The following is a 27,657-nucleotide window of genomic DNA, read 5'->3' as shown; positions in this document are numbered from 1 at the left end:
TAAAGGATTCTTATATATATAAACATTTTTCTCTAAATAACCTAATGGCAAACACCCACGAAAAAACCATTACTGAAAGACATAACTTAAAAAAAAGCAGAGGAGGAGATGACGTCAGAGTAATGGCACGGTAGTAAGCGATACCGATAAATCTCCCCCAAAACTCAACAAGATCTTCAACCAGAAACAGAAAAACCTATCCTTGGAGCCTCCAGATGTTTCGCAATACACCCGAAGGTATGGTTGAGCAAAAAATTGGCTAAATATATAATCAAACCCCAAAGGAAATAGGGAGTAAGAAATGCTCCGCCTTCCTAACCTAAACAGGGCGGCTTTCACTGGGAACTGAGAATATAGAAACTAAGGCGGACAAAGGCGGTGAATAGATCCAGGCCGCGGCACAAACGGCCGAACCAGACTGTGGCACAGAGTTCCAAGCCGAGGAAAAACTGTTCCTGTCGCAACCCGGGCAATACAAGCTAACACTCGCGCCAAACCCAAACAAAGAAAGAAAAGTGGGGCAGCCATTTTCCCCGATCTCCGGGTTGGCGCGCGCAGATAGTGGGCGAGAGATTCCTTCCAAAGCCCCGGGAGTGGGTGCCCGTGTTATCCCACAGAGAGACAGAGTCAGAGGCCTTTGTGTGGGCCGTAAGCGGAATCTCCAGGCTGCCCCAGCACCCTGAGGGAGCTGCGCATGAGGAGGGAGCGAGAGCCAATTCCAACGCTGGAACTTTTCCGTGCGGGTGGGGTTTCACTCAGAGGGTGAGGCAGCCAGCCTGATATCCTGGTCTGCGCGCACAAAGAGTGAGCGAGAGATTCCTCCGAGTGCCTCAGGAGTGGGCACCCGTGTTACCCCACAGAGGGGCAGAGTCAGAGGCCTTTGTGTGGGCCAAAGGCGGAATCTCCGGACCGCCCCAGCGCCCTGGGAAAGCCGCGCACAGGGAGGAAGCAAGAGCCAATTCCAACGCCGGAACTTTTCCATGCGGGTGGGGGTTTCACTCAGAAGGTGAGGCAGCCAGCCTGATATCCTGGTCTGCGCGCGCAGATAGTGAGTGAGAGATTCCTCCAAGTGCCTCGGCAGTGCCCGCCCATGTTATCCCACAGAGGGGCAGAGTCAGGGGCCTTTGTGTGAGCCAAAAGCGGAATCTCGGGCTGCCCCAGCGCCTTGAAAAAGCCACGCACAAGATGGAGCAAGAGCCAATTCCAATGCTGGAACTTTTCCGTGCGGGCAGAGGTTTCACTCAGAGGGTGAGGCGGCCAGCCTGATATCCTGGTCTGCATGCGCAAATAGTGAGCGAGAGATTCCTCCAAGTGCCTCGGCAGTGCGCGCCCGTGTTATCCCACAGAGTGGCAGAGCCAGAGGTCTTTGAATGGGCAGAAGCCCCGCCTGATTATGCTAGCAGCTCTGACTGACTGAGCCTTAACGAGAGCCCTGTGCTGAGTGGAAATAGAGTGGGGAGTTGCCAGCTCTTTGAGCCTCTTACTATCCAGGCAGAGGCAGCAGCAACCCCATAGCTGGATTATCAGGCTACTAATTGAGGAAGGAAAGACTAGGAGAAAGGCTCCAGGAACACGGACTCTCTTACTCGCGGAGCCTATAAATGCTCTTGAGCCTCGACTGCCAACGAGACTGAAGCACAATACACGACATCGCCATAGAGACTTATCAACTGCAAACCTCTACTTGAGTCTGCCAAAGGGGCAGAACCCGGGGTACAGAGTCACCGACCAGGAAGAGGGAGAGAAAAAAAAAAGCAAGAAGATAACCTCTCAAAATCAACAATAATCTGCAGGCTTTATAACCTATCCCATTTTATTATATTTGTTCATTTGTTTCTCTTATCTTCATTCTTGATTTTTTTTTTCCTCCTCCAATTTGGTCGTTTAACTCTCTGCCAGTCTTACTCTCTCCTCTCCTTGAACTACACTACCCATAAGTGTTACATCTCCCATTATCTTTTCTTTCCTTTTCCTCTCTCTCTATGAGGGTTGCACTCCAAAACCCTTAACTCTCTCTCTCTCCCCTCTTCATTCTTTTTTCTTCTTTTAGTCATTCCCTCTTTTTTTTTCTCTCTCTCTCTCTCTTTTCTCCCTCTATATTAGTTTCTTCCTTTCTCCTTTACATCTCCTCTCATTCAAACCTCAATAATTTTTATTTTAGTTTAGTTTTCTTTATTTCATTATTAATTTTTTTAAAAAAAACTCTTTTAGATTTTTTATTTTTTTTAACTTTTTATTCTTAATTAAATCTCATAAATATTAGCACCAAAACCACCCTCAGATGCCATTAAGGAAGAAAAAATCGAATATCATGGATACAAAAGAAAGAGAGGTAACACAGCTAGATGAGGAAAAATCTATGGAGAAAAAATATATTGGAAACCTTGGAGCTAAATGACAGAGAATTTAAGATAGAAATCCTAAAAATCCTCTGAGATATACAAGAAAACACAGAAAGGCAATTCAGGGAGCTCAGAAAACAACTCAATGAACACAAAGAATATATTTCCAAGGAAATTGAAACTATAAAAACAAATCAAACAGAGATGAAAAACTCAATTTACGAGCTGAAAAACAAGGTAACAAGCTTAGCTGATAGAACAGGCCAGATAGAAGAGAGGATTAGTGAAATAGAAGACAAGCAACTTGAGGCACAACAGAGAGAAGAAGAAAGAGACTCAAAAATTAAAAAAAATGAGATAGCCCTACAAGAATTATCTGACTCCATCAAAAAGAATAACATAAGAATAATAGGTATATCAGAGGGAGAAGAGAGAGAAAATGGAATGGAGAACATACTCAAACAAATAATAGATGAGAACTTCCCAAGCCTCTGGAAAGAACTAAAGCCTCAAATTCAAGAAGTAAACAGAACTCCGAGTTTTCTTAACCCCAACAAACCTACTCCAGGCATGTCATAATGAAATTGGCACAAATCAATGGCAAAGAAAAAATTCCCTGGAAAAGAAGAATACAACATATAAAGGGAGACCCATTAGATTATCATCAAGTTTCTCAGCAGAAACTCTACAAGCTAGAAGAGAGTGGACCTCGATATTTAAAGTCCTGAAAGAGAGGAACTTTCAGCCACGAATACTATACCCATCAAAGCTATCCTTCAAATATGAAGGAGAAATAAAAACATTCACAGATACAGAAAAGATGAGGGAATTTATCATCAGAAAATCCCCACTCCAGGAATTACTAAAGGGGATTCTTCAATCAGATACAAAGAACAAAAAAAAAAACAAAACACAAAGCCACAAGTAAAAGCTCCAAGAAGAACACAATAAAACCAAATTTAAACTGTGACAACAACAAAAAGAAAGGGGGGGGAGAGAATGGAGATTAACAGTAGCAAAGGACGATGGAGTGCAAAAGTACTCACAAAATAGTGCTCTACAATGAACAGGGTAGGAACCCTTTTCATTACTTAAAGGTAACTACCATTGAAAAAACAACCACAGAAGCACATGAGATAAAAAAAAGATAGCAACAGAGGAAAGATGTATGAAATACAACCAAATAAAAACAAAAAATAAAAAAGCGAAAGAGAAGGATCAAACAAGACACAAAACTAACAGAAAGAAATCTATAAAATGGCAATAGGGAACTCACAAGTGTCAATAATTACACTAAATGTTAATGGGTTAAACTCACCAATAAAAAGGCATAGAGTAGCAGAATGGATTAAAAAAGAAAATCCAACTGTATGCTGCCTACAGGAAACTCATCTAAGTAACAAGGATAAAAACAAATTCAAGTGAAAGGCTGGAAAACAATACTCCAAGCAAATAACATCCAAAAAAAAGCAGGCATAGCAATACTCATATCTGATAATGCTGACTACAAGACAGAAAAAGTACTCAGAGACAAAAATGGCCATTTCATAATGGCTAAGGGGACACTGAATCAAGAACACATAACAATTCTTAATATATATGCACCAAACCAAGGAGCACCAAAATATATAAGACAGCTACTTATTGACCTTAAAACAAAAACTGACAAAAATACAATCATATTTGGAGACCTCAATATACCGCTGACGGCTCTAGATCAGTCATCCAAACAGAGAATCAACAAAGACATAGTGGCCTTAAACAAAACACTAGAGCACCTGGATATGATAGACATCTACAGGACATTTCATCCCAAAGTGACTGAGTATACATTTTTCTCCAGTGTACATGGATCATTCTCAAGAACTGACCATATGTTGGGCCACAAAAACAACATCAGCAAATTCAGAAAAATTGAAGTTGTACCAAGCATATTTTCTGATCATAAAGCCGTGAAACTAGAATTCAACTGCAAAAAAGAGGAAAAAATCCCACAAAAATGTGGAAACTAAACAACATACTTTTAAAAAATGAATGGGTCAAAGAAGAAATAAGTGCAGAGATCACAAGATATGTACAGACAAATGAAAATGACAATACAAGATATCAGAATCTATGGGATGCAGCAAAAGCAGTGATAAGAGGGAAGTTCATATCACTTCAGGCATATATGAACAAACAAGAGAGAGCCCAAGTGAACCACTTTAACTTCACACCTTAAGGAACTAGAAAAAGAAGAACAAAGACAACCCAAAACCAGCCAAAGAAAGGAGATAATAAAAATCAGAGCAGAAATAAATGAAATGGAGAACAGAAAAACTATAGAAAAAATTAATAGAACAAGGAGCTGGTTCTTTGAAAAGATCAACAAAATTGACAAACCCTTGGCAAGATTTACCAAGGAAAAAGGAGAAAGAACTCATATAAACAAAATCAAAAATGAAAGAGGAGAAATCACCACGGACACCGTAAATATACAAAGAATTATTGTAGAATACTATGATAAACTTTATGCCACTAAATTCAACAACCTAGAAGAAATGGATAAATTCCTAGAACAATACAACCTTCCTAGAGTAAGTCATGAAGAAGCAGATAAATGAATGGGACTACATCAGACTAAAAAGTTTTTGCTCAGCAAGAGAAACTGATAACAAAATAAACAGAAAGCCAACTAAATGGGAAATGATATTTTCAAACAACAGCTCAGATAAGGGCCTAATATCCAAAATATACAAAGAACTCATAAAACTCAACAAACAAACAAACAATCCAATAAAAAAATGGGAAGAGGACTTGAACAGACACTTCTCCCAGGAAGAAATACAAATGGCCAACAGATATATAAAAAGATGCTCATTTTCTTTAGTTATTAGAGAAATGCAAATCAAAACGGCAATGAGATACCACCTCACACCTGTTAGATTAGCTATTATTAACAAGACAGGTAATAGCAAATGTTGGAGAGGCTGTGGAGCAAAAGAAACCCTCATCCACTGTTGGTGGGAATGTAAAGTAGTACAACCATTATGGAAGAAAGTATGGTGGTTCCTCAAAAAACTGAAAATAGAATTACCTTATGACCCAGCAATCCCTCTACTGGGTATATACCCCAAAAACTCAGAAACATTGATACGTAAAGACATATGCAGCCCCATGTTCATTGCAGCATTGTTCACAGTGGCCAGGACATGGAAACAACCAAAAAGCCCGTCAATTCTCCACCCCCACCCCTTCCTTCCTCTCTGTCTCTCTCTTCCCCTCCCGCAGCCAAGGCTCCATTGGAGCAAAGATGGCCCGGGTGCTGGGGATGGCTCCTTGGCCTCTGCCCCAGGCGCTAGAGTGGCTCTGGTCACGGCAGAGCGATTCCCTCGAGGGGCAGAGCATCGCCCCCTGGTGGGCAGAGCGTCGCCCTTGGTGGGCATGCCGGGTGGATCCCGGTCGGGCACATGCGGGAGTCTGTCTGACTATCTCTCCCCGTTTCCAGCTTCAGAAAAATACAAAAAAAAAAAAAAGCCCGTCAATGGATGACTGGATAAAGAAGATGTGGCACATATACACTATGGAATACTACTCACCCGTAAGAAATGATGACATCGAATCACTTACAGCAAAATGGTGGGATCTTGATAACATGATACGAAGTGAAATAAGTAAATCAGAAAAAACCAGGAACTGCATTATTCCATACGTAGGTGGGACATAAAAAGTGAAACTAAGAGACACTGATAAGAGTGTGGTGGTTACGAGGGGAGGGGAGAGAGGAAGAGGGAAAGGGGGAGGGGGAGGGGCACAAAGAAAACTAGATAGAAGGTGACAGAGGACAATCTTGACTTTGGGTGATGGCTATGCAACATTAGTGAACGACAAGATAACCTGGAGTTGTTATCTTTGAATATATGTAACCTGATTTATTGATGTCACCCATTAAAAATAAAATTATTAAAAAAAATTAAATTAAAATAAAAATAAAAGAAAACAAAAATAAATAAATAACAAAAAGCAGAACCAGGAAAAAGAAGTATAGAATACCACCAAACAAAAACAATTGATGAAAGCACAAAAGAGAAGAACTAAAGGAGACACAGAGCTACCATAAAACAAAGCATAAAATAGCTACAGAAAATCTTCATGTGTCAATAATTTTGCTAAATGTAAATGGATTGAACTCACCAGTAAAGAGACTCAGAGTAGCAGACTGGATCAAAAAGCAAAACCCAATTGTACACTGCCTTTAATAGACACATCACAGCTGAAAGGACAAAAGTAGACTCAAAGAGAAAGGTTGAGAAACAATTCTCCAAGCAAATAACACCCAAAGAAAAGCAGGTATATACATACAATATCTGAGAATGCTGGTTTCAAGACAACAAAGGTAACAAGAGACAAAGATGGAAATTTCATTATGAATGGCACACAATATCAAGAAGATATAACACTTCTTAATATATATGCATGGAATCAAGAAGCATAATATATAATACATCTACTAAAATTGATCTAAAATTAGAAAAGGACAAAAATACAGTCATACTTGAAGATCTAAACACATCATTGACAGTTTTGATAGATCATTCAAGCAGAAAATCAATAAGGAAATAGAGGCCTTAAAAGACACACTAGACACAATGAATATAATAGACATTTATAGGACATTTCACTCCAGAACATCAGATTATACATTTTTTTCCAGTGTGCACAGAACATTCTCAATAATAGACCATATATTGCGCCACAAACCCCACATCAACAAATTCAAGAAGATTGAAATTCTACTAAGTATATATTCTGACCATATGGCTTTGAAATTAGAAGTCAACTGCAAAAAGAAAGAAGAGGACCCCATAACAATGTGTAAATTAAACAACATTCTTTTTATAAATGACTGGGTCAAAGAAGAACTAAAAGCAGAGATCAAAATATATATACAGAAATTAGAATAAGAACACAACATATCAAAACTTCTGGGATGCAGTGAAACAGTAAAAAGAGGGAAATTTATATCATTACAGGCCTATATCAAGAAACAAAAGAGATCTCAAATAAACAACCTAACCACATCTTAAATAACCAGAAAAAGAACAAAGGCAACAAAAAGTCAGCAGAAGAAAGGAAACAGTAAAAACTAGAGTGGAACTAAATGAAATAGAGAACACACAAAAAAGAAACTATGGATAAAATTAATAAAACAAACAGCTATTCTTTGAAAAGATCTGCAGAACTGACAAACCTCTGGCTAGTCTAAGAAAAAAAAAGAAATGACTCATAAACAAAATCTGAAATGAAAGAGAAGAAATTACCACAGACATCATAAATATACAAAGGATTATTGATAGAATACTATGAAAGATTATATGCCATCAAATGTAAGAATATGAAAGAAATAGATACATTCCATAAACTTTATGATCTTCCTAAATTCAATCACAAAGAAGTGGAAAACCTAAATAGACCCATAAGCAGGGAAGAAATAGAAACAACTATCAAAAACCTCCCCAAAAATAAAAGTCTCAAACAAGATGGCTACACTAGTGAAGTCTAACAAACATTCAGTGATTTGGTACCTATCTATCTCAAAGTCTTCCAAAAAAAAGAAGCAATACTCCCTAACACATTTTTATGAGGCCAACATAACCTGGCCAACAAAACCAGGCAAAGACAACAACAAAAAAACAAATGATAAAACAATCTCTAATAAATACAGATGCAAAAATCCTAAACAAAATACTTGCAAATTGAATACAATACATTACAAAAATAAAACATCATGGTCAAGTGGGATTCATTCTAGGAGCTCAAGTATGATTAAACATATAAAATCAATCAACATAATGCACCACATCAACAAAACAAAGGGCAAAAATCATGAATCTATCAACAGATGTAGAAAAGGATTTCGATAAGATAAAATGGATATAGAAGGAAAGTACCTCAATATAATAAAGGGCATATATGACAAACCATCAACCATTATCACTATAATAGTGAAAAAACTAAAGGCTTTTCTTATAAAATCAGGAACAAGACAAAGCGGCTCACTCTCTCCACTCTTATTCAACATAGTTCTAGAGTTTTTGCCAGAGAAACCAGGCAACAGAAAGTAATAAAAGGCATCCTATTGGGAAAAAAGAAGTAAAGTTATCACATTTTTGGAGATGACAAGATCCTGTATACAGAAAACCCCAAAGATTCCACCAAAAAACTATTAGAAACAATAAACCAATAATACAGTCAAGTTGCAGGATACAAAATCAATATACAAAAGTCTACAGCTTTGGCTTTCCTATATGCCAACAATGAAACTTCAGAAAATGAATTCAAAAAAACAATTCCTTTTACAATTGCAACAACAAAAAATACCTAGGAATAAACTTAAAGGACATGTAGGACCTATATACTGAAAACAACAAAGCATTATTGAAAGAAATTGAAAAAGACACAATAAAACAAAAAAACATTCCATGTTCATAATTTGGGGAAATCAACATAGTTAAAATGGCCATATTACCTAAAGCAATATATAAATTTAATGCAATCCCCATTAAAATCCCAATGTCGTTTTTTTTTCTAAGTGAGAGGAGGGGAGATAGAGATACAGACTCCTGCATGCACCCAGACTGGGATCCACCTGGCGACCACTGACTGAGACCAATGCTCAAATCAACCATGCTATCCTCAGTGCCTGAGACCAATGCTTGGACCATCCAAGCTATCCTAAGCGCCCAGGGCTGACACTCGAATCAACTGAGCCACTGGCTGAGAGAGAAGAGAGAAAGAAAGGGAAGAGGAGGAAAAAAGCAAATGGTTGCTTCTCATGTGAACTTGGGATGTCTGCATGCTGGGCCGATGCTCTTTCCACTGAGACAGACAGCCAGGGCCCCCAACATCATTTTTAAATGAAATAGAAGGAAAAAATGCCAGGTTTGTATGGGAAAATAAAAAAACCCTAAATAGCCAAATCAATTCTGAGGAAAAAAAAATAAAGCCAGAGGTATCACACTACTTGACTTCAAATTATATTACAGACCCCAGATAATCAAAACAGCATGGTATTTACAGAAAAAGACATCGAGAGCCCAGAAATAAAGCCACACATAGATGGACATATAATATTTGATAAATAAAAAACACACAATGGAGAAGAGAAAGCCTCTTCAATAAATGGTGCTGGCAAAACTGGAAAGGCACATGCAAAAGAATGAAACTTGACTACCTTTACTTCCCTTGCCTTTGGGATCAAATTCATAAAATGTTCTCTACGGCCAAGGTGCCTATGTTTTCTTCTATGTAATTTATTGTTTCAGATCTTATATTTAGGTCTTTGATTCATTGTGAGTTGATTTTTATGCAGGGGGACAAACTCTAGTGAAGTTCTTTTTCATGTGGCTTTCTAATTTTCCCAGCACCATTTATTGAAGAGGTTTTCTTTTCTCCATTGTGTGGTTTTGGCTCCTTTATCAAAGATGACCATATATATGAGGTTTTATATCTGGGCTCTCCATTCTGATTCATTGGTCTGTGTGTCTATTTTTCTGCCAATACCATGCTATTTTGATTTTCGTCGCTCTGTAGTATAATTTGAAGTCAGGTATTGTAATGCCTCCAGTTTCTTTTTTTTTTTCTTAGGATTATTTTGGTTATTCAGGGTTTTTTATGGTTCCATACAAACCTGATAATTTTTTGTTTCATTTCTTTAAAAAATGACATTGAAATTTAGATGGGAATTGTATTAAATTTGTATACTACTTTGGGTAATATGGCCATTCTGACTATGTTGATTCTTTCAATCCATAAACATGGAATACTTTTCCATTTCATTGTGTTTTTTTCAATTTCCTTTAATAATGCTTTTTACTTTTGGTATATATATCCTTTACATTCTTTGGTAAGTTTATTCCTAGGTATTTTTTTTTTTGCAACTGTAAAAGGGATTATTTTTTTTAGTTCATTTTCCAAAGTTTCATTCCTGGTATATATGAAAGCAATAGACTTTTATATATCGATTTTGTATCCTGTAACCTTACTATATTGGTTTATTGTTTCTATTAGTCTTTCTGTGGAATCTTTGCGGTTTTCTATATACAGAATCATGTCATCTGCAAAAAGTGAAACTTTTACTTCTTCATTTCTGATCTGAATGCCTTTTATTTCTTTCTCTTGTCTGACTGCTCTGGCTAAAACTTCCAACACTATGTTGAATAGGAATGGAGTGGACAACCTTGTTTAGTTCCTGAATTTAGAGGAAAAGCTTTCAGTTTTTCACCATTTAGTATGATATCCCTTTATGTTTAAAATACTCAATAAAATGGGTATAGAAGGAAAATACCTTAACATGATAAGGGCCATATGACAAGCCATCAGCTAATATCTAACACACTTTTTACCCAAGAATCATCAAGTAATTAAATTTCATTTGAAGAAGAAAAATAAATTGTTATTGTCTGTCGATGCATAACAAATTAAATTGGCTTTCAGTCAGCCTTTAACAGAAATAAATCAAAGTTCACATCCCAGAAAGCTATAAAAGAACCCAGCTGGCATCCTAGCCTCACCAGTTATTCATGACCTGTGTTCCCACCTAAAACTGACCTGTGAATAGAAGAGATCCTTTCAGCAGTTCTTTCCCCATCACTTCTTTTTTCAGGAATGTAAACTCTTCCATCAAGAGTTCGACATGTTCCTCATGCAAGACTTTCCCTGTCACAAGAATGGAATATAAAGGCAGTCATTATTAATGGTGTAGAGCTGTGCATCCCAGTGTTTGCCTTCTCCCAGCACAGGACACACAAATTTAAAAGTACTCAATACACTCTTAAACAGCCCAGCTGTAGGTAATGCCAACTCTAAAATTACAACTGGAATAAATATCTAAGAAAGTAAGATGAGATCCATCTGCCTCAAAGACAAGATGAGATCAGAAAATATCTGAGAACCAGCTAAGTCAGGGGTAGGGAAACTTTATGGCTGAGAGAGCCATGAACACCACATATTTTAAAATGTAATTCTGTGAGAGCCATACAATATGTTTAACACTAAATACAAGTAAATGTGTGCATTTTATGTAAGACAAACACTTTTAAAGTACCATCAGTCTCTGAATTCTTTTTAACAACGTTGTTATGCTGTTGCTAACCAATGATGAATATAGTACTTCTTACCATTAATGCGACTTCTGGTACTGCATGGTTTTGCTGATGGCTTTGTGTCTGGTTGATACGTGGTGAGGTTGAGCTTCATGCAGGCATTGAGACTTCCATCCATTAAACGTGATGGTAGGTTGATCTTAACATTCTTTAGATGTGAGAAAGACTGCTCATATACATACGTAGAGCCAAACATTGTCAGTACAGCAATACTGACATGCTGCAATGTGTGGTATGTGACGGGAAGCATGTTCCAAGTTTTGACAATCAGCTGGTCTGCGAGTTGAAGTTTTTTCATTTCTCCCCACTTGTGTTTGCTCGCCAACTCTGCTTGCTGTCATGCAAGTCTTTCCAAATCTTCATTCAGTGACTTGAACTTATTCACCCACATGTCTGAGGCCTTCAGGTCAGCAGCTTGTAGCTTAAAATCTCTGACAGAAACACTGAGGATGTAACTCAGGTCGGCGTTGTCCGCTGCACACTTGTGTGGATGGGTGATGAACTTAAAAAAAGACGAGTGCACTCACAAAATTCTCCAAAGTGCACTTTGAATGACTGCAGGAGATTAGATGTGAAGCCCGCTAGCTGCTAGAGATCAAGATGTTGAGCAGGGTCACTTGCTGTGCATGCATCTTTAAACTCTCCCAGTTTTTCAAAGTGTAATAAACAACCTGTTTCAATGTCGGTGATGAAGAGTTCCAGCTTGTTTTCTTTTTTTTTTTCTTTTTTTCTTTTTTTTTTTTAAATTTTTTAAGTTTTTTTTTAATTTATTTATTTTTAGAGAGGAGAGGGAGAGAGAGAGAGAGAGAGAGAGAGAGAAGAGGACAGAGAGAGAGAAGGGGGGAGGAGCTGGAAGCATCAACTCCCATATGTGCCTTGACCAGGCAAGCCCAGGGTTTCAAACCGGCAACCTCAGCATTTCCAGGTCGACGCTTTATCCACTGCGCCACCACAGGTCAGGCCCCAGCTTGTTTTCAAATGCAAACACTGCTTGTTGAAGGGATAAGACTGTATTTCCAATGCCTTGCATTTTCACATTGAGCTGGTTCAGATGTTCAGTCATGTCCACGAGATAGTAGAACTTCAGGAGCCAATCAGTGTTAGCTAAGAATGCTCGACATTTTTCATTTCAAGAAAAGTCCGGATTTCGCTCAGACAAGCCGCGAAATGGCTGAGCACCTTCCCTCTTGACAACCAACACACATTGCTGTGTAGAAGCAGACCAGGATAATTATTCCCAACTTCATCCAGCAGTGTTTTAAACTGGCGATCATTTAAAGTTCGGGCAACAATAAAGTTGACCACCCAAATGACAAGCAACATCACCTCACCAAGCTGCTTGCCACACATTGAGCACAAAGCGCCTTCTGATGTAGGTGCAGTGAAAACTTAGGATGGGTCTCTTTTCAAGTTCACAAAGAAGCGCTACGAATCCTCTGTTTTTCCCCACCATGCACGGAGCACCATCAGTACACACCAAAATAAGTTTATCCATCAGTAGATTTTTTTCTTTAGCGAACTCAGTGAAAAACTTGAATAAATCCTCCCCTCTTGTTGTCTCTTTCATAGGCAAAACAAGACTTTCCTCATGTAGTGTGTCACCGACAGCATACCTTGCAATCACGCTGAACTGGGATAAATGGCTTATGTCTGTTGACTCATCCAAAGTGAGAGAAAAGAATGTTGCTTCATTTATGTCTTTCACTTGTGTTGCCCCAATTTGATTTGCCATCATGATGGTACGATCGTGAACAGTTCTTGCCAACAGAGGTATGTCTTTTATTCGTCTGATTATCTTGTCTTTATCAGAAAAGTCATCAAAAAGTTCATTGGCAACATCAAGCATGAATGTTTTGGCATACTCCCATCTCTGAATGGCTTTCTGTTTCTCACAATTGCTAAAGCACCAACAAAGCTAGCCGAATTCCAGTCACCTTGTTGGGTCCAAACACGGAGTTGCTGCTGACTAGCTTGCACTCTGCACAGTAGCTCTTGACATGCTTTCTTCCTGCTGTCCCCCGTTGGATATTTCAATGTAAATGTAGTATGGCGTGTGTCGAAGTGCCGCTTTATATTTGACCATTTCATCTATGCAATTTTATCATTGCATATTAGACACACTGCAGAACCTGCTCTCTCCACAAAGGCAAATATTTCTGTCCATTTCTGCTGAAAAGTACGATACTCCTCATCTTTTTTTCTTTTAGCCATCTTCTTTATCAAAAGGGTTTCTGCAATTAGCTAGCTGACTACTTGATTAAAAGGAAGACAGTTTACTTCCTGACCTCACAACGACCCTTGTACATTACACATTATCCAATAAAAGTTTGGTGTTGTCCCGGAGGACAGTTGTGATTGGCTCCAGCCACCCGCAACCATGAACATAAGCGGTAGGAAATGAATAGATTGTAATACATGAGAATGTTTTCTATTTTAAACATTATTTTTTTTATTAAAGATTTATCTGCGAACCAGATGCAGCCATCAAAACAGCCACATCTAGCTCGTGAGCCATAGGTTCCCGACCCCTGAGCTAAGTGTTATCTTCTGTTCTAAGCAGAAAAGAATATTGTAGCATAAAAATCTAAGACACAAAAAGAAGAAAAGTGATTGTCGAGATTAGAGGAGGAGCTAAAATTAGACTTTATTTCAAAGAATTGGAAGAACCAGATAACTGTAAATTATATTGGCTGGAAGGAACATAAAACCTTAATATTCATAACAAAAATTTTGAATTCTTAAAAAAATGGTTTAAAAATTTTTGTTTTAGTAGCTTTTTCATATATCTAAGCCAGAAATTTCAAAAAATACCCAAACTATTTTGTGATTAAATGCAAAGCATGATTGTGATCTACACTTTCACTGAAATGTGAAGATAAATCTAAGCCACTGAAAAATACTCCTGGGACATCAGAGTTTGCTTAATCCAGATTTACAGAAAACACTGCAGAATGTGCTGGGCTTGTTTTTCACCTCACTTAGAGGAATGTCTTCTGCATCTCCAGAGAGTTAGGTATGTGGGAGAGTGAGATTCCTTCCACACCCTCTCTAACCCATAAGTAATGGCAAAAAAAAAAGCTTTTTACAATAAGAATTTCTTTTCTATGGGTGATTCTGTCCATATGTGCATTCTTATAAGGGGAGGTTGGCCATCTGGGAAGTTAAACCATGTTTCAGAGCATGTTTACTTTCTCTAGCAGTATTTCTACATTTCCATTTCTGTATTTCTATATGCATAGTCATTAAGGAAACTTTGTATCTTTCAACTGCATCTTTGGTTGTTTATTCTATCATTCACGCAATGCTCTATTGTGATAAATGTGGCAATTTCAATATACATATAAACACACAAATGCGCTCACACACACAGAGAAATATATATTTATTTACATATATTCCCAGATCACTTCACTGAAAAGACTTAGAAGCAGACTTTCACTTTGAGTCCAAATCTGCCCTTGCAGCTGGGATGTGTCTCCTGAAGAAAGTATATCACTGGATTTTGTTTTTGCTCCAATCTGCGACTCTGTGTCTTTTTATTGAGAAGGGCAGTTCATTTCTATTTAGGGTGAAAAACTGATGTATGAGGATTTCATTTTATCCTTTGTTTTCTGGTAGCTCTGTGTCTCCACTGTTTCTCTACCCTTATGTTTCTGTAGTTGTTTCAGCTTGCTTGATATTCTACATTTTTCCCTTCTACTTCCTCTTTCCTTTTTAAGTGATGTGTCATCGTTTTAGATTTTTGTGTGTGTGTGGTTGCCATTAGGTTTATGCAATGCATCTTTTCTCCAGTGACATTTTCAAATTCAGACCTTTACTTCCTAAACTTTTACATTTTTGCTGTCACAAATTATCTATTTATGCTGAGTTTATTTCCAAACTCCAATAGCTAGTCTTCTTTTTTTAAATGTTTTTACTTACTTTAATCTTTGTTATATTTAAATGTACAATAATACACTATTCTGAAAAAGGGCTACAACATCCTACTTTTGTCTGTTAGTAATCTTTAGGTTTTGTATTCTTGTATTTTCTATCAAGTGGAATACCCTCTTCAGTATTTCCTGTAATAGAAGTCTTAAGGTGGTAAATTTCCTCAGCTTCTATATGTCTTAAAAAGTCCTTATTTCTCCTTTATATTTAAAGTACAACTGCTGAATATATTATACTTGACTGATAATTTCTCTCTTTCAATAGTTTGAGTATTTGATTCTACTCTCCTCTAGCTTGTAGGGTTGCCACTGAGAAATCTGATGATAACCTAATGAGATTTCCTTTGTAGGTCACTCTTCTTTTTCCTGGCTGTCCTGAGAATTCTTTGTCATTAATTTTTGACAGCTTTAATATAATGTGCCTTAAAGAAGCCTTTTTTGGGTTGAGATAATTAGGTGTTGTTTGCTTCTTGGATTTGAGGATCTACATAGTTTTTTCCATAGGTTTTAGAAGTTCTCATCAACTATTTGTTCGAATAAGCTCTCTTTTCCCTTCTCCCTCTCTTCTTATTCAGGTATGCCTATATACTAAGTTCAAATAAAGCTCCTTCATAGCCTGACCAGGCAGTGGCACAGTGGATAGAGCGTTGGACTGGGATGCAGAGGACCCGGGTTTGAGACCCCAAGGTCGCCGGATTGAGCGTGGGCTCATCTGGTTTGAGCAAAAAGCCCACCAACTTGAACCCAAGGTTGCTGGCTCCAGCAAGGGGTTGCTCAGTCTGTTGAAGGCCCGTGGTCAAGGCACATGAGAGGGCAATCAATGAACAACTAAGGTGTTGCAATGCGCAATGAAAAACTAATGATTGATGCTTCTCATCTCTCTTCATTCCTGTCTGTCTGTCCCTGTCTATCCCTCTCTCTGAAAAAAAAAAAAAGCTCCTTTATATATATTTTCTCAATTCTTTTATCTGCCACATTAATACTGCCGACTTTTAAAGATTTGTCTTTTTTTTTTTTTTTTTTTTACAGAGGCAGAGATAGACAGGGACAGACAGGAACAGAGAGAGATGAGAAGCATCAATCATCAGTTTCTCATTGCGTGTTGCGACTTCTTAGTTATTCATTGATTGCTCTCTCACATGTGCCTTGACCATGGGCCTTCAGCAGACCGAGTAACCCCCTGCTGGAGCCAGCGACCTTGTGTCTAAGCTGGTGAGCTCTTTGCTCAAGCCAGATGAGCCCACGCTCTAGCTGGCGACCTCGGGGTCTCGAACCTGGGTCCTTCCGCATCCCAGTCTGACGCTCTATCCACTGCGCCACCACCTGGTCAGGCAAAGATTTCTGTCTTTAATATTACTAATTCTTTCCTCCATCTGATCAGCACTATTTCCTAAGCCTGCTAGTACATTCTTCCTCTATTAATTGAGTCCTTCATCCTCAGAACTTCTATTTGGTTCCTTTTTGAAATTTCAAACTTTTTGGTAAAGTACTACTTTTGTTTGTTGATTTTATTTTTGAGTTCAAACTGCCTGTATTTTCTTATATATCATTGAAATTTTTTTTGAGAACTGCAATCTCAAGTTCTCAGTCATTTAAATCACATATTTCCCTGTATTTAATTTTATTTTCTGCAGATTTTTATTTTTATTTCTGAGCTGTCTTGCTACCTTGGTTATTCATAATTGATAGATTCCTTTTCTAAGTGTCTATGGGAATAAGATCTGGTAAAAAAAAATTTTATTGATTCTTTACAGAGAGAGGAAGGGGAAGAGTAAGAAACAAATTGTTGTTCCACTTACTTATGCATTCTTTTCTTTGGTTGATTCTTGTATGTAACCTGACTGGGTATCAAACCCACAACCTTGGTGCATGGGAAAGAAACACTAACCAGCTGAGCTGCCTAGCTAGGGTTTTTCTTTCTTTCTTTCTTTTGTTTTTTGGAGTTGGTTGATAAGAAGTCTTGTTTTCCAGTAGGTGGAGCTAAAGCTTAGGATTTTATTTTCTGAGATCTCTATAAAATGTCTTGTATTCCCTAGCCTTTTCTGTGACCAGACTGACTAGGTCACAGAGCACCACCCCTGTGAGGGAATGCAGTGGTGATGAGGTAATGAGCCTGTGAAATCACAAGGGTGAGTGGGGCAGGTTAAGCTGAGAAAGATCAGCTGTTGTACTTGTGGTTTGTTCTCTCAGTAACAATAATTGCCAAACCTCAGTTGCTTCATCTCTGTATCTGTACCCATCACTATGATTAACTGCAGTATGTGTCTGCCACATGGGGGAAGAAACCCTCCTGTCACTCGAATTCTAAGGTTTTCATATATTGTGTTTTGTAACTCAGTACTCACTATTATAACTTCTTTTAGGGCCCACTGCTAGCTCTGGTAGGATAAAGAAAGGTGGCCAGGCTTCATGGCTCTGTTTTTCTGCCTCAGAATGATGGCCACTAAAAAATCAAAACTCTGTGCTTTGTCTCTGCCCAGGTCATAGTGTTCAGCTGCAGTGTGCACCCACCACACTGGCAAAAACTCTTACTGTATCTCTGCTCCTCCTGGCTGCAGTAAGTGCAAGTGGGAACCTGATTCCTCCCCTCTCATGAGACATACAGTGAGCTCTGGGCTGCATCTGTGGTACCCATCTCTGCTCTTCTCCTTACCATCCTTTCCACTTTCAGATGTTTCAATGCATGAATCTCTCAGATGAATTTGTGTGTTGAGCAGTGTCAGTCAAATAAGTTTGTAAATATGATATATATGTTTGCTCACTTATAGTTTGCATTGGGTGTGGGAGACAGGCTGTAAACTGGCAAAGTCATTATAGCCTAAAGCTTAGCTTTAAGACTAAGCCTTTCCCGCCCTTTTAATATTAAGATCTTTTCAAAAACTAAGGTTTTCCCCACACCCTTGACTGTTGCATGATGTGGGGTGGTACACTCTTATGAGAAATCCCATTTATGCCTCAGATATTGGATTGAAGGTTTTGATTTCTACACTATAAAATGGGACAGACCGGGGGCTTGCTCTCTCTTGGTTCCTGAAATTAGCATTGCAGAGAAGCAGCCAAGATGGCAGAGTGCTGAAAGAGAAGCCAGTTTGTGCAGAGTTTGTGCAGAGAGAAGGAGATGGGAAACAGAGGTGAATAAGGCTGGTGAGGTAGAAATCTTTGATTCTAGGAATACTCGAATAAGTCAGTGGCTTTGGGAGCCCTGAATGGAAAGGGAAGTGTTTTCCCACTGTGTGAATTTCTCGCCCACTGAGTGCGAGCTAGGATTAAAGGTAATGGCCCACCAGTTCTTGGCTCTGTTGTTTCATTACTCTCTGTCTGAATCAAATGTGAACCTGCATGGGCCAGGCGGCTGTGATGGTGGCCGTGGCTACTGGCCATACAAGCAGGAAATCCTTTGTTGAATTATCCTTGTTCAAATTGTTGTAACTTCAAAAATAGACCAGGAGAACTTCTCATGCCATCATTCCTCTGACATCTCTCTACACCCTATAGGTCTCTATATTTGTCTTTATAGTCACCTTTACTAGAAAACTTTTTGATTTTTGTATACTTTCATGTTGCTGTATCCTTTTGTTTCAACTTGGAAGATTTCTTTTAGTAGCTCTTATAGGGTAGTTCTAGTGGTGATTAACTCCCTCAGCTTTTGTCTGTCTGGGAAGGACCTAGTTTTGCTTTCATTTCTGAAGGACAGTTTTGCTCAATATAGTATTCTTATTGGGCAGATATTTTTCTTTCAATACTCTGAATTCATCATCTTATTCCCTCTAGCCTTCAAAATTTTGTTGAAAATTCTGCTAATAATCTTAAAGGAGCTTTCTTGTACATAATGAGTCATTTTTCTCTTGCTTTTTTTTCAAGATTCTGTCCTTACATGTGACACTCAAAAGTATGATCATAATGTGTCCTGGTGCAGGTCTTGAAATTTATTCTAGTTAGAGTTCACTAAGTTCCTGGAATTTACATACCATTTCCTTTGTCAAATTTGGGGAGTTTTCAACCATTATTTCTTCTTCTCAAATTTTTTTTTTTTTTTGGTATTTTTCTGAAGTTGGAAAAGGGGAGCCCTGGCCGGTTGGTTCAGCGGTAGAGCGTCGGCCTAGCATGCGGAGGACCTGGGTTCGATTCCCGGCCAGGGCACACAGGAGAAGCACCCATTTGCTTCTCCACCCCTCCGCTGCGCTTTCCTCTCTGTCTCTCTCTTCCCCTCCCGCAGCCAAGGCTCCATTGGAGCAAAGATGGCCCGGGCGCTGGGGATGGCTCCTTGGCCGCTGCCCCAGGTGCTAGAGTGGCTCTGGTCGCAACATGGCGACGCCCAGGATGGGCAGAGCATCGCCCCCTGGTGGGCAGAGCGTCGCCCCATGGTGGGCGTGCCGGGTGGATCCCGGTCGGGCGCATGCGGGAGTCTGTCTGACTGTCTCTCCCTGTTTCCAGCTTCAGAAAAATGAAAAAAAAAAAAAGAAAAGAAAAGAAAAGGGGAGGCAGTCAGACAGACACCCACATGTGCCCGACCAGGATCCACCCAGCACGCCCACCAGGAGGTGATGCTCTGCCCATTTGGGGCATCACTCTGTTGCAACCAGAGCCATTCTAGCGCCTGAGGCAGAGGCCACAGAGCCATCCTCAGCACCCGGGCCAACTTCGCTTCAATGGAGCCTTGGCTGCGGGAGGGGAAGAGAGAGACAGAGAAGAAAGAGAGGAGGAGGGGTGAAGAAGCAGATGGGTGCTTCTCCTGTTTGCCCTGGCCGGGAATCGAACCCGGGACTCCTGCACGCCAGGCAGATGCTCTACCACTGAGCCAACCGGCCAGGGCCATTAGTTCTTTAAATAAGCTATCTCCCCTTTCTCTCTTTTCATTTTTAAAAAATTTTTTTAACATATATTGATTTACTGGATGATATCCCATAACCCATAAGCTTTCTTCACTTCTCTTCATTCTTTTTTCTTTTCACCCCTTTGATTCAAAGTTACCTATTTCAATGCAGCTCTTCTTAGCTTTGCACTTACATGGGGCACTTCAACCACTTAACTGATTTCTGCAGTTTTTACTAAGGCATTTTGGTCTAAATATTGTTAAGTCAGTTTCTCTATGTGTGAATGAGGTCCTGGGGCTCCTTATTCCACCACTTTGCTGACATCACTCCCAAATTATCCATAACTTTTGCCATCCAAAATAATATACAGCTAGTGCTCAACTTACGACCACAATTGGTTCCGACAAACCAGTCGTAACACGATTTGGTTGTAAGTTGAGTAGGCTATATGTACAGTGCTGTGAAATGATGTTATAAAAATCTTTAAGTCATATTTTATCATAATTTTCTTGCATTGTTATATATCATAATTTTCTTTGTTCATTTTATGCCATTTGTATCATCACTACACCATTTTGTTTCTTATTTTTACATTTGTCAGGTTTAAGTAAAACACTGCATTACCAGTACAACTGGTTTAATATTTGCAAAGACAATTTCCTCTTGGTAGACATCTTGGGAGGGGTTTGATGAAAAATATCCAAGACACAAAACACATATTGCTGTGCCGAGTCTGGGATAACAGTTGAAATGATACACGCGGAGATGGTAGTGCTGCCGGAAGCTGGTCCACACTGTTGTATGCCCAGCTGGGCAACGCTTGCGCTGCCAGACACGGAGCAGTCATGTGTGGTCATAAAGTCAAATGGTCATAAGTTGCATAGGTCGTAAGTTGATAAACATTTGTAATTTAGGCATGCCCCATTTACTAAGACTATTAATTCCTAGGCTACAATATAAATGCTATAGTTACTTTCAGCAGGTAAGTTAATACCACTAGTTGTGAACATTTGGCAACGTGGGCTCCTAAAGGACAAGGGTCCCCTTAGTTATCCCTATTGTCATGTACAACAGCTCATATATAAAGTTCACTATCATGTAAAACCTGTTTAATGAATGTTCTAGTAGGGGTTATGAATACTTGCCTAGAAAATAAAGGTCATTTTCATTTTTAAGAACTTTTTTCTTTTTTTAAAACCATTTGCAACCTGTGCATATTCATCCAGATTCTACTTGCTTAAGGAGCTAATACCAAGGCTCCAATTTAACACCAATCCTTAATATTTTGTTTCTCTTTCTTCTTCATTAAAAATTTTAACTAAAGTCTATATTATATTCACATTTCTTTAGTTTTTACTTAATGTGCTTTTGTAGTTCTCATGCCTCCTTACTTAGTTTCTTTTTGAGTTGGAACGTTTATCTAGCTTTCCTTGTTTTTAATGACTTTGATAGTTCTTAAGAATACTGGTCAAGTGCTTTGTACAATGACCCTCAACTGGGAAATTTGTGATTTTCTTTCCCTCATATTTAGACTGAGATAATATGTTTTAGGAAAAAAATAAATGGCCGTTTTCATATCATATCAAGGGTACATACTATTAACACAACTTATCACTATTATAATCACCTGGGTTAGGAAGTGTCTGGTTTCTCCAGTATAAAATTAATCTTTTTCCCTTTCTATCTTGTACTCTCTGGAAGAAAGTCACTACAGGCAAGACATTATCTTCCTGAAGAAACTTAGCTTGTTTTCTTGTGGAGCATTCTACATTCTAGTTTGTTTGATTTTATTTGCTGTCACTTTTATCCCTATAGGTCCTGTGAACAGAAAGTTTAAAATTAAATCTTAATTACATGGCTGATGCCACGCATTGCACACCAGATGCCTTGTCATGTCAGAATGATCCATATTAGCAATCATTTGGTTATGATGGTAACAGCAGAGCTCTTCATTGTAAAGGGACATTATTTTTGCAATTACCAAGAAATCTGTGGGGTATATTTTGGAATTTAGTACTTTGTCCATGGACCTCTGTGCCATGAGAAACACCTCAAAGGTGATAACCTCAAAACTCCCCAATCATTTTAATAGACACTCTTTCATCTGTTCATTCAACAAACATCGACAGAATACCTACTAAGTTCTAGTCAGTGTTTAGGTTTATCTTGTCAGGACTACAGAGGAGAAAGATGGGCTCTGTCCTCCAGGAGTACAACCCAGTGCTAAAAAAAGACATCAAGAGTTTCAATAATAATGGTAATAATAAAAAGTTGCCTGACCAGTTGGTGGCACAGTGGATAGAGCATTGGCCTGGGACATGGAGGACTCAAGTTTGAAGCCCCAAGGTCACCAGCTTGAGCGTGGGCTCACCAGATTGAGCATGGGGTCATTGGCTTGAGTGTGGGATCACAGACATGACACCATGGTTGCTAGCTTGAGTCCAAGGTCACTGGCTTGAGCAAGGGATCATGCGCTCTACTCTAGCACCCCCACCCCATCAAGGCACATGTGGGAGAGCAATCAATGAACAACTAAGGTGCCTCAATGAAGAATTGATGCTTCTCATCTCTCTCCCTTCCTGCCTGTCTCTGTCTGTCCCTCTCTCTGTCTGTCTCTATCTCTCCCACTAAAAATAATAATAATAGGAAAGTTTCACACAAGGTGCTTTCTTTGGTAATTTTTATTATAACTGTTCACCATGACTTTCCATATAACAAATATTTTCAAAAGCAAAGGTTAAGAGTCTGTGGTTTGCCTAACCAGGCAGCGGCACAGTGGATAGAGCATTGGACTGGGATGCAGAGGACCCAGGTTTGAGACCCCAAGATCGCCAGTTTGAGCATAGGCTCATCTGGTTTGAGCAAAGCTCACCAGCTTAGACCCAAGGTTGCTGGCTTGAGCAAGGGGTTACTCGGTCTGCTGACGGCCCACAGTCAAGGCACATATGAGAAAGCAATCAATGAACAACTAAGGTGTCACAATGAAAAACTGATGATTAATGCTTCTCATCTCTCTCTGTTCCTGTCTGTCTGTTCCTATCTATCCCTCTCTCTGACTCTGTCTCTGTAAAAAAAAAAAAAAAAAAAAAAAGAGTCTGTGGCTTAAATTTCATTTAACTAGCTCCTTTCATGCTTAAATATTCTAGTTAATTCTAATTACTTCTATAGAGCAACTTGTCTGGTTACTATAAAACCATAAAAATCTTGGGAGGGCAAGATGATTCAGAAGAACAACTGTGAACTTCAGAGCCCATATGATTGAATTCAAATCTCCATCTCTCATTTAGTAGTCATGCTACTAGCTTTGTGTCCTATCACATATTATGTACTTCTCTGAACCATGGATTCCTACATATAAGCTAAAGAAAATATGTATCACTAAGGACTTCTAGAATAATTAAGAAATAATATATGATGAGCTTATCAGTTCTCTGACATATAATATAAATGGTATTCTTCTTAAGAAACAACAGAAACTACAAAGTGTGAATATAAAACTACAAAGTGTGAAATGTCCAGGTTACTCTGACCTAGACATTTTTCCATTAGTAACATAACTATCACGTGAGTAAAACTAAAATAATACCATGGTACTATACCATAAGTAGAATCTAATTCCTATTTTAATTAGAGTAAAAACTGACAAGTCTCTAGCAAAAGTTTGCAAATTCCCACCCATCCCTCTGCCCTGTTGGCCCTCCACACATCCCCTTATATGTGCTTACAGTATTGAGGGGGAAAAGTGTGGGAGCCTTTTGGACTAGTGATATACCTGATATGGGGTTAAACTTGAAAGGCATCAAGATGATACCACAGATATCTTAGTGGCAGCAATTCTAAGAGGGTCTGTGCTCTATACAAACAAAGCATATATCACCTTTCTGCGCAGCCAGCTCCCACAGGTCCTGAGCTGCTGCCCATGACAACGTCATAGGGTATTCCACAAGGACATGCTTGCCAGCATTAAGGAACTGCCTTTGGAAACAAGAGAAGCTTCATTAAGATCCTTGCATAACAGAGTACAAAATACTATAAATGACCAAAAGTCTCTGTGTGCTAATATGCCATGCAGGAGAGAATCAAAACCCACAGAGGATAAGAAGTATGGTTTGTACCTCAGATTATTTTCTACTATACTATAAGAGAACGATTTTCTAGTTATGTGTTAACTTAAACATTCATTTATCCACTCACATATTCAACTAAGTACCATTTACCAGTTATTCCGGAGAATAAATAACAGCACATTAACAGCTAAATTTCTGTTACCATATGACAGCTATAATGAAAACTACAAAAATTTCACTAATGACAACTGAACTGACTCTTGAATTATGAGCAAATATTTTCCAGGTGCAAAGGAATGAGCATATTTCACTTTGAACAGCATATGCAAGGTTTGGGCATTTTCTGGGCCTTTGTTCATATAGATAATAATACTAATTTCAGCACAGCAGAGAAGAAGGTTAAGGGAATAAAGGGAAATGAAGTCATAATAGTAGCAGAGAGCCTGACTATAGAGGATTTAGAATGCTGTGCACAGAAGTTTGGATTTTATTCTCTAAATATTCCAGCGTATAAACATGTAGTGTACCCTTATCAGTGCAGTCGTTAAAGACACCAATCACCCACACAATCAAAAATCTGCATATAACTTTAGACTCTCCCACAACTTAACTACTAATAATATACTGTTTACTGGAAGCTTTAATGACAATATAAACAGTTGATTACCACATATTCTCTATGTTATATGAATTATGTATCATTTTATTACACTTAGATAGCTATAGAAAAGACAGTGTTGAATGATACCCTTGGCAGTTGAATGAAAAATGTCAGTGTAAGAGATACCCTTGGTCTCTCCCCTTGAAGTTTCAACAATGTGAACATATATAGTTCAACCAAGGATTCCACACTCAGCACACAAAAGCATTTGAAAGATCAGCACATTGAAACATCTAAAGGTTGGCAAGTGGGAGTAAACTAGGAAGGTGAGGAGAAACGCCCAGGAGAGCCAAGGGTGTAGCTCTGCAACTTGGAGCTCATGGTGGAGCTCAGATTGAAGAGGGGAAAAAACAGGCTGTGGCTGGCACTCCCTTTAGCTGGAGGGAGCAGAGATTTAGTGGTGATTCCCTCACAAGTGGGCAGTACAAGCTTTGGTTAAGCCAAGTGACCTGGAGAGGAACACAGCACACAGGTGCAGCCACTGTAGTCTGGCAGTAGGCATCCTAGAAAGAGAAACAAAGCCACAAACACCGTCCACCCCCTAACCTTCCAGAGCTCACCTCCCTTCACCCTTGGGGTTGGGATTGTGGAGCATGTTATCTGTAAACCCAAGAACAGGTACTACAGAATCACTCTTACCCTGAGGAAAGGGTGTACTTTGTAACTGGTCCCAGGATTGGTATGCAAGGGGATCTCCACTAAAGTCTGAAGTCACCATTACGGGAAGGGCAAAAAATTTTTAAGGCAGCTGTGTTCCCCCAGAACAGCCTAGAGACACACATTGTGGCTATACTGACAAAAGCATCTGGCTGCAGAGGATAGCACTGGGATTTCACAGATTTCGAGCTCCATGCCTGCAAGCAGATTCTCCTACAGGGTTGGTCCCTTGTCTCTGGGGCAAAAATATCACAGGAGAGCCTCCCACCTCCCATTGTCCATGACCCCACAGCAACCTTAAAAGTCAAATAAGTACTTCAAGAGAGTTAAAAAACTAGTGACTAGTTTCATTTCTCTGCAGGTAGCTGTCCAGTTTTCCCAACACCATTTGTTAAAGAGACTGTCTTTATTTCATTGTATGCTCTTACTTACTTTGTCAAATATCAATTGTTCATAAAGGTGTGGGTTTATTTCTGGGTTCTCTGTTCTGTTCCATTGATCTATATGCCTGTTCTTACGCCAATACCAAGCTGTTTTGAGTATGATGGCCTTGTAGTATAACTTGGTATCAGGAAGTGTGATATCTCCCACTTTATTCTTTTTCAAAATCGCTGAGGCTATTCATGTTCTTTTTTGGTTTCATATAAATTTTTGGAATATGTGTTCTATACCTTTGAAGTATGTCATTGGTATTTTAATTGGTATTGCATTAAAAATGGAACTACCCTTTGACCCAACCATTCCACTTATAAAAATATATCCCAAGGACACCATATCACCAATTGAAAAAAGAAATGCACCCCCATCTTTATAGTAGCATTGTTCACAATAGTGAAGATCTGGAAACAGCCCAAGTGTCCGACAGTGGACAAGTGGATTAAAAAGCTGTAGTACATATATACAATGGAATACTATGGGGTCATGAAAAAGAAGGAAATATTACCTTTGCAACAATATGGAGTGACCTGGAAACTATTATGTTAAGTAAAATAAGCCAGGTAGAGAAAGAAAAATATCACATGACCTCACTCATTTGAGGAATCCAAGGAACAATGTGAACTGAGGAACGGAATTAAACCTGAAGGGAAGGGAGGAGGGAGTTGTTGGGAGGGGGACAAGGGAGATGTTGAGGGGAATACAGGGAAGGGAAACACTAAAATCTATGTAAACACAATAAATAAATAAATAAATTTTTAAAAAATTGCAATTGACAAAAAAAAAAACAAAACAAAACTAGTGACTGAGTGCCACCTACTGGAAAATAATAGAAAGGCTTCTTTCATATGAATCTACTAGAGAAGTGTCATGCATACACAGATGCCTAGACAGAGAAGGAATCCATCAAATGCCATCAATAACCAACGTAGCAAGAAGCTCAGGAAAAAAAAGAAAAAAGTCTCCATAAAACATGCTTAAGGACATGAAAATATGTGATATAAATGACAGAGAATTCAAGATTGCAGTTCAAAAAATACTCAGCAAGGCCCTGGTCTGTTGGCTCAGTGGTACAGTGTCGGCCCAGTGTGTGGATGCCCCAGGTTTGATTCCTCAACAGGGCACACAGGAGAAGAGACCATCTCTCTCTCTCCTCTCTCTTCCACTCCTCCCACAGCATGGAGCAACTGGTTCTGGCACTTCATGCCCAGTGCGCTGAGGATGGCTCCATGGAGCCATCTGACTCAGGTGCTAAAAACAGCTCAGTTGTGAGTATGGCCCCAGATGGAGGCTACCAGGCGGATCCTGATTGGGGTACATGCAAGAGTCTGTCTCTCTATCTCCTCTCATCTCACTTGGAAAAGAAGAAAAATAAACAAACAAATAAATAAAAAGCAAACAAAACAAAACAAAAAAACAACAGTTTAATGGGTTCAGAAAACAAACAAACAAATGAGTACTTAACAAAAAGATTGAAACTTTTAAAAAGAACCAAAGAGAAATTTTGGAGATGGAGAACTCAATAAAAGGGGACAGGAATAACCTAGCAAAGAAATAGAGTGGACCAGATACAGAAAAAATTAATGATAGCAAAGATAGAAATCCAGAA

General features: G+C 39.0%; 1 protein-coding gene and 1 non-coding gene across 2 annotated transcripts in view; both read right to left on the bottom strand.

Annotated features, from left to right (window-relative positions):
• BLVRA (biliverdin reductase A) overlaps positions 1 to 27,657 on the bottom strand; it is a 91,839-nt gene that overhangs the window by 21,783 nt on the left and 42,399 nt on the right. Inside the window, exons 7-8 of the mRNA XM_066276537.1 lie at positions 24,106 to 24,203; positions 10,932 to 11,039 (exon numbers count right to left, since the gene is read on the bottom strand). Coding sequence (XP_066132634.1) covers positions 10,932 to 11,039; positions 24,106 to 24,203 — 206 coding nt within the window. The remainder of the gene's footprint in view (positions 1 to 10,931; positions 11,040 to 24,105; positions 24,204 to 27,657) is intronic.
• Positions 20,152 to 20,227, bottom strand: TRNAA-GGC (transfer RNA alanine (anticodon GGC)). Its single transcript has one exon. It is a non-coding gene; the product is annotated as a tRNA-Ala (tRNA).

Source organism: Saccopteryx bilineata, chromosome 4 (genome assembly GCF_036850765.1).
Source record: "Saccopteryx bilineata isolate mSacBil1 chromosome 4, mSacBil1_pri_phased_curated, whole genome shotgun sequence".
In the NCBI taxonomy this organism is placed as follows: Eukaryota; Metazoa; Chordata; class Mammalia; order Chiroptera; family Emballonuridae; genus Saccopteryx; species Saccopteryx bilineata.
Note: the sequence above shows the minus strand (reverse complement) of the source record. Positions and strands in the feature narration are given on the sequence as shown.